Source organism: Drosophila kikkawai, chromosome 2L (assembly GCF_030179895.1).
Source record: "Drosophila kikkawai strain 14028-0561.14 chromosome 2L, DkikHiC1v2, whole genome shotgun sequence".
Classification (NCBI taxonomy): domain Eukaryota; kingdom Metazoa; phylum Arthropoda; class Insecta; order Diptera; family Drosophilidae; genus Drosophila; species Drosophila kikkawai.
This window is the reverse complement of record NC_091728.1, coordinates 6,745,263-6,760,239: the sequence shown is the minus strand read 5'-3', so window position 1 is coordinate 6,760,239 and position 14,977 is coordinate 6,745,263. Positions and strand designations below refer to the sequence as shown.

The 14,977-nt window shown below is 44.8% G+C and overlaps 4 protein-coding genes across 11 annotated transcripts in view; 1 reads left to right on the top strand and 3 right to left on the bottom strand.

Moving 5' to 3' along the window:
• Positions 1-1,599, top strand: part of Samuel (SAM-motif ubiquitously expressed punctatedly localized protein) — a 58,796-nt gene extending 57,197 nt beyond the window's left edge. For all 4 annotated transcript variants that reach the window (XM_017177316.3, XM_017177315.3, XM_070283556.1 and 1 more), the window contains exon 7: positions 870-1,599. In XM_017177316.3, coding sequence (XP_017032805.1) covers positions 870-1,331 — 462 coding nt within the window. In that variant the 3' untranslated portion in view covers positions 1,332-1,599. The remainder of the gene's footprint in view (positions 1-869) is intronic.
• Positions 1,600-3,564: 1,965 nt separating this feature from the next.
• Positions 3,565-4,531, bottom strand: dUTPase (Deoxyuridine triphosphatase). Of its 2 annotated transcripts, none has more exons than XM_017177212.2 (2): positions 4,403-4,531; positions 3,565-4,343 (listed from the first exon to the last, which is right to left on the bottom strand). In XM_017177212.2, exon 2 carries the CDS (start codon positions 4,341-4,343, stop codon positions 3,777-3,779), a length of 567 nt encoding a protein of 188 aa, XP_017032701.1. In that variant the 5' UTR covers positions 4,403-4,531; the 3' UTR covers positions 3,565-3,776. The 2 variants fall into 2 exon arrangements, with proteins under 2 accessions (XP_017032701.1, XP_017032702.1); XM_017177213.2 differs by having other exon boundaries at positions 3,565-4,312; positions 4,403-4,457.
• A 1,126-nt stretch (positions 4,532-5,657) lies between these two features.
• On the bottom strand, positions 5,658-9,560 carry LOC108082036 (CBP80/20-dependent translation initiation factor). Of its 4 annotated transcripts, XM_017177305.3 has the most exons (8): positions 9,419-9,560; positions 8,347-8,760; positions 8,177-8,273; positions 7,444-7,603; positions 7,136-7,358; positions 6,585-7,064; positions 6,305-6,517; positions 5,658-6,242 (listed from the first exon to the last, which is right to left on the bottom strand). In XM_017177305.3, the coding sequence occupies exons 2-8, from the start codon at positions 8,491-8,493 to the stop codon at positions 6,018-6,020; spliced, it is 1,545 nt and encodes a 514-aa protein (XP_017032794.1). In that variant the 5' UTR covers positions 8,494-8,760; positions 9,419-9,560; the 3' UTR covers positions 5,658-6,017. The 4 variants fall into 4 exon arrangements, with proteins under 4 accessions (XP_017032794.1, XP_017032795.1, XP_070139312.1 ...); XM_017177306.3 differs by lacking the exon at positions 7,444-7,603 and having other exon boundaries at positions 7,136-7,389; XM_070283211.1 differs by lacking the exons at positions 8,177-8,273; positions 8,347-8,760; positions 9,419-9,560 and adding an exon at positions 7,990-8,137.
• Positions 9,561-11,359: 1,799 nt separating this feature from the next.
• Positions 11,360-14,943, bottom strand: Etl1 (SWI/SNF-related, matrix-associated actin-dependent regulator of chromatin, subfamily a, containing DEAD/H box 1). Its single transcript, XM_017177303.3, has 8 exons — positions 14,710-14,943; positions 14,486-14,646; positions 13,553-14,130; positions 13,158-13,490; positions 12,829-13,096; positions 12,614-12,760; positions 12,252-12,554; positions 11,360-12,194 (listed from the first exon to the last, which is right to left on the bottom strand). The coding sequence occupies exons 1-8, from the start codon at positions 14,819-14,821 to the stop codon at positions 11,568-11,570; spliced, it is 2,529 nt and encodes an 842-aa protein (XP_017032792.1). The 5' UTR covers positions 14,822-14,943; the 3' UTR covers positions 11,360-11,567.
• Between the last annotated feature and the right edge of the window lie 34 nt (positions 14,944-14,977).

The following is a 14,977-nucleotide window of genomic DNA, read 5'->3' as shown; positions in this document are numbered from 1 at the left end:
AGGCGTATCCAACGCGACTGCAGAGTCCAGAGAAGGAGGAGGAGGCTTGGCCACCCCTTCCCGTCCACAGAAGGCAACCAAACAGCAAACAGTGGCAGTTGTTAGTGAGCAACTGAGGCCTCTGCAGCTGCTGCGGAAACAGGTTGGTCTCCCGTTGGAGGAGAGCTACGTGGAATTCAATCAGGGCCAATCTATAATAGAAATCTCATGTGGCGCGAGCTTCGATTTGCCCAAAGGGGAGTTCGTGGCAGCAGCAGCAGGGGGCGTGGCAGCCAAGAGCAGAGGAGGATCGGATCGGATCGAAGTGGAGTGGAGTAGGGAGATCAGGGGTGCCCACTCGCTGGCCACTTTCCATCGATCGTGCGTTGCAAATATGAAAATGCTACTGCAGCTTCCACGAGCGGCTGTGGCAAGTCAGGCAGCTATGGCTAAAATCGTTTTTCATTAACAATTTTAAAAGCCGCGCATTAATCAGAAATACACACACACAGCAACACACAGAACAGAACCAAACAGGATGCCCAGCGCCTACGTGTCTTCCCTGTTGGCACTGTCTCTGAAATATGGGATTAACTTGGGGGAAACTATGGTCTAAGATAGAAAAATACCCTCGTATCAGCTCTGAACTTATATAACAAATAAATTATTATAAAATCTCTTAGATTAGTCAATCTTTCGAAAAGATACTTTAGGTATTTATTTTAAAACAATTTTATTTAAAACCATCTATAAATATTTCAATTGTTCTCTTAAATTATGAATAGTATACATTTTTCGCAGCATCTTGAACCACTGTTTCAGTGGAAATGCTGCTCATAAATCTGATCTCCCCAACTAATTTGCTCTTTTTTGCTCTCTTCCCGTTGCAGTCGTTCCGCGATCAGTCCATCGACGGCACTGGCCTGCCGCTCTTAACCGAGGATCACTTGGTTAACTCGCTGGGCATGAAGCTGGGGCCGGCTCTCAAGCTGCGCTCCATATTGGCGAGGAAATTGGGCGGGCCGTGTCCGTGCGTTGCATGCGTTGCGCAGGCGCAACAAATGCTGGCACTGCAGACGACGGGCGGGGCAGGGACAGCACCGGCAGCATCAGCAGGAGCCGCAACAGGAGCCACAGCTAGTTGCAGCTTCAAGACGGAGATCTTCAATGGCGGCAGCAGCAACGGCAGCAGCACCAGCAGCAGCAGCGGCAGCAACAGCGACAACAACAGCAACTGCAACAGCAATCAGGGCAGCGATGTTGCCCTCGCCTCTGCACCAGCCCCAGCTAGCTCGCCCGGCGCTGGCAGCATGTTGCTGCCAGTGTTGCCGTGCAGCGGCGAGGCCAGCTAGTTGGCTCAAACATACCTAATTGCATTTCGACTGCAAAACTGTTGTACCAAATGAGCTTTCGAAGGACCAGAAGATGAATCGGAGGGGAGAGACCCTAACCCTAGTGTATAGATTAAGCAGTAAATATGTAATTTAAAGCTAGCTAAAGTTGTAAACTTTAAGTGACGACGGCAACAATAATCGCAAAGTCTTCCATTTGCAAGCACACAAAACCACAAACAAAAAAAAAAAAAACAAAAGCAAATCATATTTGTATAACATTTATCAATTTATTAGTCAATTTAATGAGAGCGAGTTAGAGTTTTCGTTTACGTACTTAAGTGCAAAGCGCATTTGCATTGATTTTATTTATTTCTATGACTTTTCTTCGTTTTTAACTGCTAGTCAGTAAACATATATTTAATAGAATTCCGTATGATGAGAAGCAAACTTAAAAATTCAATTTTATTGCTTAGCGAATCGAAGTAAAAGGCTATTTATTTTTATATATATAAATATTGTTAAACCCAAAATGCTTTGTTCAAATTTAAGAAATTTATATACGATACATATACCTTTTCTGCGGCCATGCACAGAGGAATTCAAAATTCAACATTTAGATCTGTACGTCCTTTTTTAAGAGCTCCAAGACTTGAAACAACACACAAAAGAAAACAAAAACCAGCAAATAGAAAGCGTATTTTATAATTTCCTTGTACATATTGTTTATTTAATTATTTGTAAGCGAGAGACACACACAAAAACATTTTCTATGCAACTTAAAGAAGAGAAGCTGAAGAAGCAGAAGCATATTTCTCAACAAATAGGAATGAAAATAAATTTGATTTATTATTTACATTTAATGAACTATAGCTATTTTTCACAAGCTGAAGCAAATAAATTATACCAGTTATCATACAAACAACAAAAGCCAGTCGTCTGTCTCTCTGTTGCAAATTTGAATCTAGTTTCCCGCTGCAGCCCAGCACTCCGGTATTTCTGGGGCGTTATGGGCACGCGGCTGACCTCCGGAGCGCTCGATGCGTCGCGGGTCGAGCGTAACCGTTGCGCCAAAAGGCAACCAAGGATGGCTGCAAAACAATTAAAAGCACGCAGCGCGCACCTCCAGCGTCTAATTACAAATTGGAGTCATTGAATTTATTAAAATCGGCCGCGTAAATTGTGCAGCAATGCACTTGAGACACGCGAGCGATATTGTGGGCCATCGGCGCTTCTTGGCTCTCATTACTCGGTCATAACTCACTGCGCCCGTCCGGTTCAAGTATCCCTAACGTAGCCTCTGCCAAAGCCTATCCTATGCCCATAAAGCCCAGTCGGTCGACCTGGCTCTGGAAATATAATTGCTTTGCTCAGCTGCAGCAGGCAGTCCAGCCGGCAGGAACTCCTCAATCCGCGAGGTTGGAGTGCTTGTTACAAGTAAGTAATTTACAAGCCAGAAGAGCTCTTCACGTCAAGTTATAGCCAATCTTTGCTAGCGAACAGTGAAATTAATGCTTCCGTTTACTGCTGTGCTCGCCCTTAAATCATTCCTGGTTTGGTAGGTTCCTAAGAAGCTTCTTTTCAAGTATTCAACTTTGGGAATTAATATTTTTTTTTAATATTTACTATATGTAATGCAGATTTATTAACATAATCCAAGCTAACACAAAACAGAAATGAATGATTTTCTGGTTTAGTTTTGAATTAGAACTCTATCGAATGGATGGTATTGCCAACTGCAAACATGCTTCCCTAGTTAACTTCTCTTCTAGTTTTATTTAACAACTTTTTGATCTCTAAAATTATAAAGAAGTATTAATTATTCTTTAACCTTGCTTGATATTTGGCAAGAGTTCAATCAAACTTCTAAAAAACTGTCATTGAAATTGTCAAAAGTTAAAAACAAATATATAATTTGTATTATTTTTTATGTTAATCCTAAAGAAGATAAATATTCTCCCCAAACTTTTTTTTAAACAAACTTTTCGCTTCAAGAATTTTAAAAAGCTTTAGATATGACTTGTATAGATAAGGAAATTATACTTTTTTTAGTTGGCACCCTTTATCCACTGTTTTTCAATCGTAAATATCAAATTTTAAACTTCTTAGTATTTATATGTATTAAGTAAAATCACAATTCATGGAGCTGCTTTACCTAGACAGCGTATTGTTCCTTTGTTTCCTGATGTTGCTGCAGCTTTAATGTTTATTCCTTACTTTTAGAATCCCGTTTTCAACAGCAAAAAATCCAAAATTTCATTGGTAATCTGGTTGACAGCCTTTAATAGATAGTATTTCAGTTTTACTTTAACATTTTCAGCTTAATAAACTAATTGGAACTTTTCTTGGAACTCCTGTGCTCTGGTTATGAATATGCTTGGGCTAGCACTAAACTAATTGGCCCGTATGACAAACGATGTGCTTAATACTAATATGAATTCACACTTGTAGCGTGTCACTTCCCCTCTATGTGGCGATGGGAGTGGGAGCAGCTGCCTCCGGCTCGGCTGCCTTCTCCCCGTTGCCGTTCTGGACCTTGGAAGCCGGCAGATCCTTGACGCCGGTGGAGCCGAATCCACCTTCTCCGCGCTCAGTGTCCTCCAGCTTGTCGACCAGCTCCAGCTCCGGATAGAAGATGCGCTCGCAGATGAACTGGGCGATGCGGTCGCCGCGCTTCACCTCGAACTCCACGTCCGAGTGGTTGAACAGCACGACGCCCAGGTTGCCACGGTAGTCCTCGTCCACCACGCCGGCTCCCACGTCGATGAAGTTCTTCACGGCCAGACCGGAGCGTGGGGCCACGCGTCCGTAGGAGCCCTCGGGCACCTGGACCTGCAGGTCGGTCTTCACAACGGCCTTGCCTCGTGCCGGCACCACAATGTCGTAGGCGCTGCGCAGGTCCACGCCGGCAGCCTTGGCGGATCCACGCACCGGCTCCAGGGCCTGCTCGGTCAGCTTGGCAAATCGCAGGACGCACTTGTCGATCTTCATCTTCTTGGCAGCTGGAATATCGTCGGCAATGGGTGAAGGCATCTTGGCAAGGGGGGTTTTGTTGGTAAAGATTGAGTATATACGGCTGCACTTCCACTTACTCGCAAAAATTTTAGTTTTCTGAAAAAGGCGCGAATTGCCGGCGTCTAGAGATGCCAATTTAGCTTTATTGTACGCTAGAGCTGGCGGTTGTACGAAACTAGCGGTTAGCGGGAATTATAGCTATTTTCCATGCAAAATTGTCGTTTCTTAGCTACTTAAAAACATCGTATTTTTATGATTTACAACTCCACACTTAAAAAATTCAATTAAATTAACCCATTAAAATTTATCCAAATATAACTTCTTCAAGAAAAATTATATTATAAATTTTATATATATTTTTTAGGACTCCATTAAGGTGATAAATCTATCTACGGAATAAATACATCGAAACCAAGAATTAAGATTATTATTAATAATTATTATTTTTTAATAATTTAATAACGCAGAAACTATAGTGAATGCCCGGTCTGGCATCTCAGTTCTCTTGTGAACAAAAAGTCTGGCAAGGCTGTTTGATCTTGCGACCAGTGCTGCCAGTGTGAAAAATCAGCGGCGCAGATCACCCACTTTTTCCGGCAGTGTGGCAGCATTATCGAATTTTAAAATAAATTCTTAAAAACTGATTAAAATAAATGATTCCTTGACTTAGAAAAATATTATTTTGTATTATAAAATCGGATTTTTTAAATTAAAAAAGTCTTAATATTTTTAATTTAAAAATATCATAACTCGGCCAAAAGAGCATTAATTTTAAATCGGAAAACTGTTCTGTGCAAGATTTTCTACAGTTAATAAATCTGCATACTTCATTTAGAAATTTTGAAAATTCAATTTTTTTATCAAAATTAAAAATTTTAATGATGTAACCCCTTATAAAATTTTGGAAAAATGGCCAAAAAATCGATTTATTCCTGAAATATCTAGAAAGATTCCCCTGTTAATGCTGATCAAGAATATATATACTTTATAGGGTCGGAAACGTCTCCTTCACTGCGTTGCAAACTTCTGACTGAAATTATAATACCCTGCAAGGGTATAAATATTTAAAGAATTTGCATATTTGCATATTTCAAATCTTTTTAGAGCATAATATTGCCTTAAAAACTAGTGATCGCCAATAGTCAGTCATATATATTGCGATTTGCTATTTAAGTCCTAATTAATTAATAATCAAGCCAACAACAAATTTAAAAATTGTAGAAAGCCTAATTTAGACCTCGGCTCCCCGAAGTTAGCTTTCCCTCTTCATCGAAAAAGACATAGACTTTGAAGAGTTTTTAATCTAGTTATTGGAAAGAAAAACCGTTTGGCTCATTTTTGACTAGCTGTGATTTATTACACATAAATATATATGGGTTCACATAAAAGTTGAGCCTTAGACTATCGCAGAGTCCGAAGATACCGAAGCGAATCGGACGATCTCATTTGGTACTGGGCTTGGTGTGTATTGTGCAAGTCTCGGGTTAGTTTCTCTCTATTGCTGGTGCCAAAATAAATATTGCTTAAGCCTAGGTAAGAGTAAGATAAGATAAATAGAACAGAAGGATTGCAGGCCTAAATGCAATGCGACAACAGAAATGGCAATCGATGGTGCCTTCATAATTGCACAGTGCCCGAAACTCAACCTCCGTCTTGGTCCACCACATGCGGTTCTAGTCCCATTCCCGTACTTCAGTTGTTGGTGTGGGTGTAGTAGAGAACGGTATTGCCGGGCAGCTGCCAGTGGGAGGCCTTCAGCTCAATTAGCTGGAGAAGAGTTCGCCGGATGGGCGCTGCCGAATCTCCGGCATTGAGGAAGGCATCGCGAACGAGACCCATTAGTAGTTCCAGCTGCTGGGGTAGTTGCTGCTCCATGTCCTGGCCGATGCAGGTGAGCACATAGAACAGACACTCAATCTAAAAAACGAAAAAGAATTACAATATTTCTGAACCTAGTAAAGTTCGAAATAGATTCCCACCTCTGAGAGCGACCTTATGGGTGCACGTACGCAATCCTCACAGCACTTGGATAGCAGACTGAGCAAAACCAGGGGTGGGGGTGTGCCCTCGTTGTGAGTCCGCAACTGAAGCTGGCGCCGCTTCAGCTGGCAAAACATCTCCGTGAGAAAGGCCATGAAGGCGGTAAACCGAACACGAGAGGGCGACTTCATGCCTTGGATGGCAAATAGCAGCTACGGGCATTTAAATAAGGGAAATATTAAGGCTTTTGTTATACCCTACCCCATATAATAAACTTACCTTCTCACGCTCCTGATACCACTGACGGCATGTGTTGAGTAGCGCCTCCAAGAATGTCTCTTTCTGCTCACGGGCGATGATGTTCAAGCACAGACGCGAGATGGGCAGGGCGAAACGACGACTCTCCACCGCCCGTTTAATGAACTGCGAGGTCAGCTCCATCAGACAGCGCGAATTCAGCTTATTAGGGTCCTCCAAAGCCGTGTCAATCAGCGCCTGGATCTCGGGCGTGAACTGTCCAATATCGGCCACCTCGTTTCCCAAGCCCAATCCCAATCCGGCCATGCCCCGGGTGAGAGCATCCGCCGACGACAAAGACTTGGATCGTTGCAGCGAATTTCCATTCATGTAGGGATCCACTTCGATGCCATTCATGTGCGACTGATAAGGCTGTCCGTAGTTGTGGTTGAGCTGACCAAACTGGTTGTGGGTGACCTTGTGACCCCTGGGCTCAGGAGCAAACTTCACACGGTTTGTTGTCTGGAATGCACAAGGAAAATGCTCATAAACAAAATGAACTAATATTTATGTTATGTGGACCCTCAGCTCACATGCAGTATATTGCCGCTGGAGGGCGAGTTCATGAGCGGCAGCTGACCGGCCAGGGCGCTGGGACTGATTGGATGCGTCACCAAGATCGAGCGATGATGGCTGGCCTTCAGCCCCGGCATGTTGCCTAGCGAGAGACCGGCCTGGCGGCGATTCACGTTGCCGTACTGACCCAGCGCCGGAGCCACACCGGGACCATTGGTGGGCGGGAAGATCAGCGACGAACTGGAAGAATGTTGTAGACTGTAGTTTAGCTCTGCAAAAAGACGGGAAGAGGGGTAAACGATGGCATTAAAAGACTTTGCATTACCGATTGCTGAGTGCTTCGGCCGGTGCCCCGGAGCTGCTGGTCATTGTGAACTCCTGGGCATTGACGTTAAGCTTGTTGGCGGTGCAAACGGCAGCACCGTTCGCCCCACTGGCACCACCACCGCCGCCACCAACTGGAGCAGCCAGCTCTCCACGTACATCTGAGATAGGGTGTTATATAGGTACATATTTGGGTGTGGGGATCGGGATACCCAAGGGTTTAATGTGATGATGGGGGGCAGGACAACGTTGTGTGTAGGGGTGGAATGTACAGTGTATGAGACAGAGATATGAAAAGAATCAAAAGAAAGATATGGTCTCAGTAAGTAATCTATGGAACTGATAGGCTTGCGGCTGAAAGAGCAGAAAACCAAAGCTGAGCTGGTCAAAAGCTGACTGAAAGCGAAGCTTTAGAACTAATATCGGAGAAGACTTTGCGATGGAAACGGATTCCAATAACGATTCAATTTAAAAGTATGTCTATATCACAGATTTGTAAATTTAGTTTCTACAAAAGAACCTTGTGCATTTAATTTAGTAAGTTCACCTTCCTGATCAAGATGCATCCATCCAAGAGTGAAACCGATAGGTTTATGTCACTTGGTTCTGTGACAAATTAATTATCACCACGAAAGTTTGATCGTTTTCAAAGGCTTCTTTTAATTGCACTAATCCCCGCCAAGCAACCAAGCAGAGAGGAAAAGGTATAATGAGCGACTAAGAAAATAACTTACTGGGCGGTCTGTATATATCCATGGCTGGCTTGCCCCTCATCTGTCCCGTCTGATTGCCAGGAACATTAAACGCCAGACTGCGGCGCTTGTTGATATTCTGAAACCGCAGACGAAAATATGGTTACTTTTTGATATGGATATCTCATCCCATATGGAAGGCGGCAACTCACCTGTTGATTCGATGTGCGCACAAAGCTGCGTTCCCTGGAGATAACGCCGGGAATAACAGGCTGAAATTCGGGTGACTTTCGCACCTTGCGGGGATCGTTCTGCTGCCCGATCAGGCTGGCCTGGGCGTGCTCGACTTTCTCGGCCATGGTCTTGGTTCTCGAGGTGCAGTTTCTGCTCTGTTTAGCTAAACTTAATTGAAGATGAAAGCCTAATCTTTGGTAGATTACCTCCGGATAATCGTTATACAAACTGGGATTCCGTGGAATAAACGTCTAAATTTGCGGCTTCAGTATTTGAGTAAATTTGTACATATCACAATAGTTGATTTCCTTTCTTTCCTTTCTTTATCGAGTTGAATTGCCTCCTTAATACGATGTCAGGGATGTGTGCTCCCTTTGTGCAGATTGCTGGGTCTGGAAATCGAATTGAAATTAGTTATGGGAAGCCAAAGCTTCAGCCCTGAGCCAAGCCCAAAACATGTTCACCTACTCATACATCAAGTAGAGATACGCAAAAACTGTTTACCCAAGCCGAGAGAGCGGAGCTCAACTACTTGATCGGATCTCTTCGAGCAACCGGCTCCAATGGACGAGCGTAGGAGTTGCATCTGGTTTGGGGCTAGAGCACTTCGTCTCCGAGCATGACATCAGCCCCCGAGTAATTCTTATTTAGCGGCCCACAAGGAGTCCGGAGCAAGTGGCAGCGGAAGATACACACAATAAACTACAGTCGGAACTCACTAAGTAAAAATTCTGTTTAATTACTTTTTTAATTTTATGAAATGGTGTTAAAACCAAAAAACACCATGGAACAAAGATTTTATAAAGGCAAATAATAAGATATATAAACAATAAGCTATGATTAAAATTTAAACTCAGCTCATAGCACTTTAATCTCGATCTTATTATGAGTTCGTCTTAGGCAGCCCTCCCAGTAGGTGACTCTTTCCACAACTATTTGAACTTGCCTCGTTAATTACTCTCATTTTGATACTTTCAGGGCAGATTAGCAAACAGATTTTTGTACGGAATAAGCTGGGCCTGGCTAGGTGAATCATCCATATACACTCACCTTTTGGTGCAAAAGTGTTGTGTTCTCCAAATTGTTTCGTTGCTGCTGTTTCTGCTTGAGCTTTTGTTTATCTATCTCTCACAATAGAGTGTATATAGATAGATGGATTTGTTTGTGCGATGCGTTGCGTTTGTTTTCGTCGATTCGATTGTTGGTGGTGCTGCAGCTCAGTTGTTCGTATAAAGATATTTATCTACTTCGTAGATACGCTCTTTCGTGTCTCGTTTAATCATTCTTGGCATGCGCGCCAAGTCGAGCCATAAGCAGTGCCGAAGCGTTTTTAATTAATATTTTGAAGCGGCGGCAATTCCGATATTCCTTCCTTTCTGCCTTCCTGCCGCTTTTGGATGGCAGCGGCTCTTCAGATACAGATACAGATACAGATGCGGATACAGTGGCGCTCGCACACACGCTCAGTGATCACAATTGGTGGTGTTGTTGCTGCCGCTGCTGGGTGCGAGCGAGAGGTCGCGTTGAGTCGTGGGGGTGAGCGGGTGGCTCCGTTAAGTATACGCACCGTGGATGTCGTCTATTTTCGGTTTGTTGCTTTGTGCTGCTCGTTCTCGGCTCGTTGTGCTCGTCAATTGTTACAGTTACAGAGTTCTCCGTATTGTTTTTGTTTTATTTTTGTGTTTTGTTCGCGTTATTTTCGTTCGTTTCTTTCTGCGTGATTTGCTCTCCTTTCATGCAGATCGCTCGCTATATAGTTCTTGGTCGGATTACTCACAGGTACACATACGGGTCACTACACACATACAGGGGATTATTATTATTAATTCTTGCTTATATGTTTATATGTACAGTTTTTCATGTTTTGCCTGCACGCGCCGTTTTGTTTTTGCCCGACTTGTGCGCCGTATTCTTTGGCAATTGCCAAAAACTGCTCACATGTGCCGCATCTATATTTTTAGTATATGACAGCCCGCTGGGAGAGGGATGACTGTATACAATGGATACACCTACACCTACAGCCATAGACGTAGCATATATGCAGTTGGCGTTCCTTCCGTTTCCGCTAGAAAACAACAAAACAGCTCAAAGAAAATAACAAAAAAAACCGAACAAGAGTCTATTTCATATTATTGGCCCGATTTATTTAGCATTTTAGTGGCTGCGGCGGCAATATGATTTCCGCTGGCAAACAGTTTGTCTATTTTTAAATAGAATTCGGCTTGCCTCAAGCAAGAATTCTTCGGGGGGAAAACTTATGTACTCTCGGCATGAATCACATAATGGCAAGCGGATTCCTATTCCGATTCCGAATAGAAGGGATTGTGGATTGGATTCTGCACACACTGCGCACTTAATTATAGAACATAGATTGCGACTCGCTTCCCCCAAGTTGGGCGGTTACATTTACATGGATATTGGTGGAGACACGGTAGTTAGGCGGGGTATATCTATTTGTCAATGTACGCTAGACACTATTTATGTATGTATGTAGGTTCGCACGTATGTATGGATGTGAGTAACGCTGCTGCTGCTGGCTACTACACTGGGCGCAGGCTTTAACTTAAAAATTAAATCATCGGCGCGAGCGATCAGTTGAAGACTAAAGACGTGATGAATCGCCACCGACGTCGCGATGGCAGCCGAACCGAAAGCTCTCCAAAACAGTGCAGCTCTCTCGGCGCTGCCTCTCTTTGCAGCACACAAACAAATGAAACTCGTGGGAAATGGCAAGAGCGATCAACTCCGCTCCGCAAGGGTTGTCGAGTGTTCCAAACTGACCCACCACCACTACAGATCGACAGATCGATTTTCGTACACAAATGTAATTAATCCTTATACATAAACAAAGTGGTTAATTCGATACAAAACATTCTTACAGAGACGGAAACTACATAAAACAGAAAACATGAATCAACGGAACAGAAAACTTTGTAGCCGTCTGGCTTTTTGTGGAAATGTGCTGGGTTGCTAGTAAAAACAGCTGTCGTCTTAACGGAGGAAAAACTTCCTTAATAGATATTTATGGCCCATTGCGGGCAGACCTCCGACCATATCTAACTATCCTTTAGTACAAATATAAGATAAGATAAATACAATTGTTTTCTAAAATAACTAAAAAGGTTCAAACATGATTTCTGTTAGCGGAAGGAAGTGCTTGCCCAGAATATAAATACGAAAGTGTGGTCCTGGACGAGGCCTATTTCTGGGGCGAGGTTATGGAGTTGCTTAGCGAATTGTTGAGCTGCTCCTCCTGGTCCTTGTCCAGTCCAAGGGCTGTGGTTAGCAGCTTGACCACGCACCGCTGTTCGTGCACCTCACCCTTTTCGGTGGACGTGATGTCCTTCTCCAGCTTTAGCTTCTCTTCGGCGGACATCAGTATGCCCTCCTCAATGGTGCTCTCGGATATGAGGCGGTAAATGGTCACAGGACGCTGCTGGCCCATGCGGTGACAACGATCCTCAGCCTGCTTATCGTTATACGGATTGAAGTCGATATCGTGAATAATGCAGGTGTCGGCGGCAGTCAGATTGATGCCTACGCCGCCCGCCTTGGTAGAGAGCAAGAACACGAAGATATTGTCGTCCACATTAAAGTCGGTGATCAGGTCCTGACGCTCCTTTACCGCCGTCGAGCCATCGAGGCGACAGAATCCGTGCTTTCTTATCCGCAGATACTCCTCCACAATGTCCAGCATCATGGTGAACTGGCTAAAGAGCAGCACCCGGTGACCCTCTTCCTTCAACCTTGGAAGAAGCTCATCCAAGTACTCGAATTTCCCGGAATCGCATATTAACTGGTCGGGTATCTTAACGTCAAACAACTCCTGTTGGGAGAAGAATATTAGCAAGCGATCTTATGTAAGTATATGGGGGATACTAACGTATCTGTGGCATAACTGATAGACTTGGAAGTCCGACATTATGGCCAACTCCTCAAAGATATACTGCTCATTGGTTTTCTTGTAGGAACTGCAATTGGCCAGGCGCTTAGAGAACTCGCGCAGATTCTCGTCGGTGAAATAATGACGCATCAGAAGTGGATGGTTTGCAATGCGACGCATCTCCATCATGATCGTCATAGCGGCGCGATCGCTGCTGCTGCAGATCTCGCCCTTGTTATTAGAATAATACTCGACCAGATCATGATAGTACTGCTTCTGTTGGTTGCTCATGGATACTTTTTCCTGTAAGTCCATACAAGTTAAAGACTTCGCCATCAAGGCTCTCGATTAGACTTGCTTACCACGAGGCTTAGCTTCTTGGGCAGGTTATTGAGGACATCTTTCTTGAGGCGCCGGAGCACAAACGGTTTCATTATGCGCTTTGCCCGCTGGATCTGTGTCTCCTGGAACTGTGACACCTCCTCTTGATCACCATCGGTTTTGCTTTTCTGCAATGGAAACAACATCAAATCAATCCATTCGGTTTGCTTTTCCGTAAAGTAAGGCAGGGACGCACCTTGGCAAACAAAGTCTTGATGTCCTCGATCCTTTTGGCAAAGAACTTCGGCATCACAAAGCACAATAGAGAGATCAACTCCAGCAGATTGTTCTGCAGCGGTGTGCCAGTGAGGAGGATGCGGCTCCGGGCATTGATGGTGATGAGATTAGCATACCGTTGCGTGGTCATGTTCTTGAGCATGTGTGCCTCATCGAAGATTACATAGTCTAGCCGGCAAACGCGGAACATTTTCCTTTCCTCGGGCGTCGAGCCGACAATGTGATAACTGCCAGTTAAATGGTATTAATTGCAGGCAGGAATCTCTGGAATCTCTGCGATTTACTCACGTAGTTAGCAGGACATCGAAGCCTGAAAATCCGTCTTTAGCATAGCGCGCCCGCATCCTTCGGCGCTCATCTTGCGAACCGTGATACTTCTCCACAACCAGATTGGGACACCAGCGGCTGATCTCCGCCTCCCAGTTATCGAGCGTAGAAGAAGGCACCACAATTAGGTGGGCCCCCTGGCTAAGACTGTTCTCCTTGAGGTAAGCCAGGAATGCGATCACCTGAATGGTCTTACCCAAACCCATTTCGTCGGCCAAAATGCCATTCATCTCCTGCCTGTGCATCACCGTGAGCCAATTGAGTCCAATGATCTGGTAGTCAGCTAATTGCAAACTGCAACAGAGTTGTCCGCGTAAGGATATCAGAAACAATGCAGCTTCCTAATCAGCACTCACCCGCTGCTGAGGATTTTGGGCTGCTCCACAATGCCGGCACCAGTGGAGATGGCCTTCTCCAGGCGCGACACCATGTTGTTACATTTGCTCAGAATGGTGGCCACGGTATTTTGCTTGTTGATCAGATCCTGGGCGTAGTTAAGCAGGTCTCCTGAAAACTTATTACTCTCCAGCTTCTTTCGCAATCCGGCCCAGTCCTCAAAGGGCCGCAGCTCAATGATAGCTGTTGCCTTCTTTTCTGAAAGTGTCTTAACACTTTGCAACTCTAGAAGTGTAGCCTCGTTCATGAACTGGAACACCTTCTTACGCTGTCCTGTCATCTTGCTGGCCATCTCGCTGTCGCTGTCATCGCTGTCGTATACTTGATCCTTGCCTTGCTTGACATCCTCGTCGTCCGAGTAGTCGTTATCAGAGTAGCTGCCGTGGGAAGTGCCACTGATCCCATTCGAGCTCGGCTTCAGCTTTGGTTTAACTAGTGGTCCATTGGCGCCTTGGATCTTGGGCTTGCAGTTCTCGCGCAGGTACCGCACAGAGGCGGCCACATCCCAGTTGGTCCGGGAGAGTGACTCTTGAATTGCCTGTGGCAATAAGAGATTATAACCAAAGATATATATTATATTGTTTACATATATAATTTACAAACAAATTAGTTTGTAAAATATTTTCGGACAACTAAATCGGTTTTAAAATTGAGGTAGGTAAGTTCAGTGCGTGAGGGTTGTTCTTTCTTTACACCCCTGTTAGCGACGCCCCTGGCCACAGACAGCTGTTCGCAATGCCGGGTCCCGAATCCAATCGCCATGTTCCACACGCACACACACACGCACCCAGATGCTGATGGAGAAGACGCGCGCTTCCCGCCCCCGCAACCGATTCCATACCCGCTTCCTTTTTCACGCCGGATCACAGCACTGTAAGAAATATAAAACTTACCATCGTGTCGTACTGTGGCGAAATTTTTGCAGCTGCCATGTACCGCTCCTCCTTCTCTTTGACGGTCAGCTCCAGCTTGGTCTTCTTGGGAGTCTGGCAGTCGGCACTGTCGCTGTCACTGTCGGCCATTACCGAAATACGCTTCTTGCCGGGCACGCGCTCTGAAAGGGGAGGAAGCCGCAGTTAGAGCCGGAATATCCTGTGTATGCAAGCTCTGACGTTACCAGTTTTCGCAGGATATGGTGAGGAGGCGGCGCCTTTGTTGATGCGAAATTGCCGTAAGTCGCTGAGGCTCGACTTGGTCGGCGAGGACGTGGGCGCGGGGTTGTCCGACATCGTGGGGCAAGGAGAGTCACTACCTGGCTATTCGTCCTTATTCAAAAATTGTGTTTGCAAAGTCCTATGATCGTGAGCTAGTATTTGCCAGTTGTTAGAGCTGACTCTAAAAGCGATAAATGCAACGATGTTGGCATTTTTTTCTGACAGCAATGG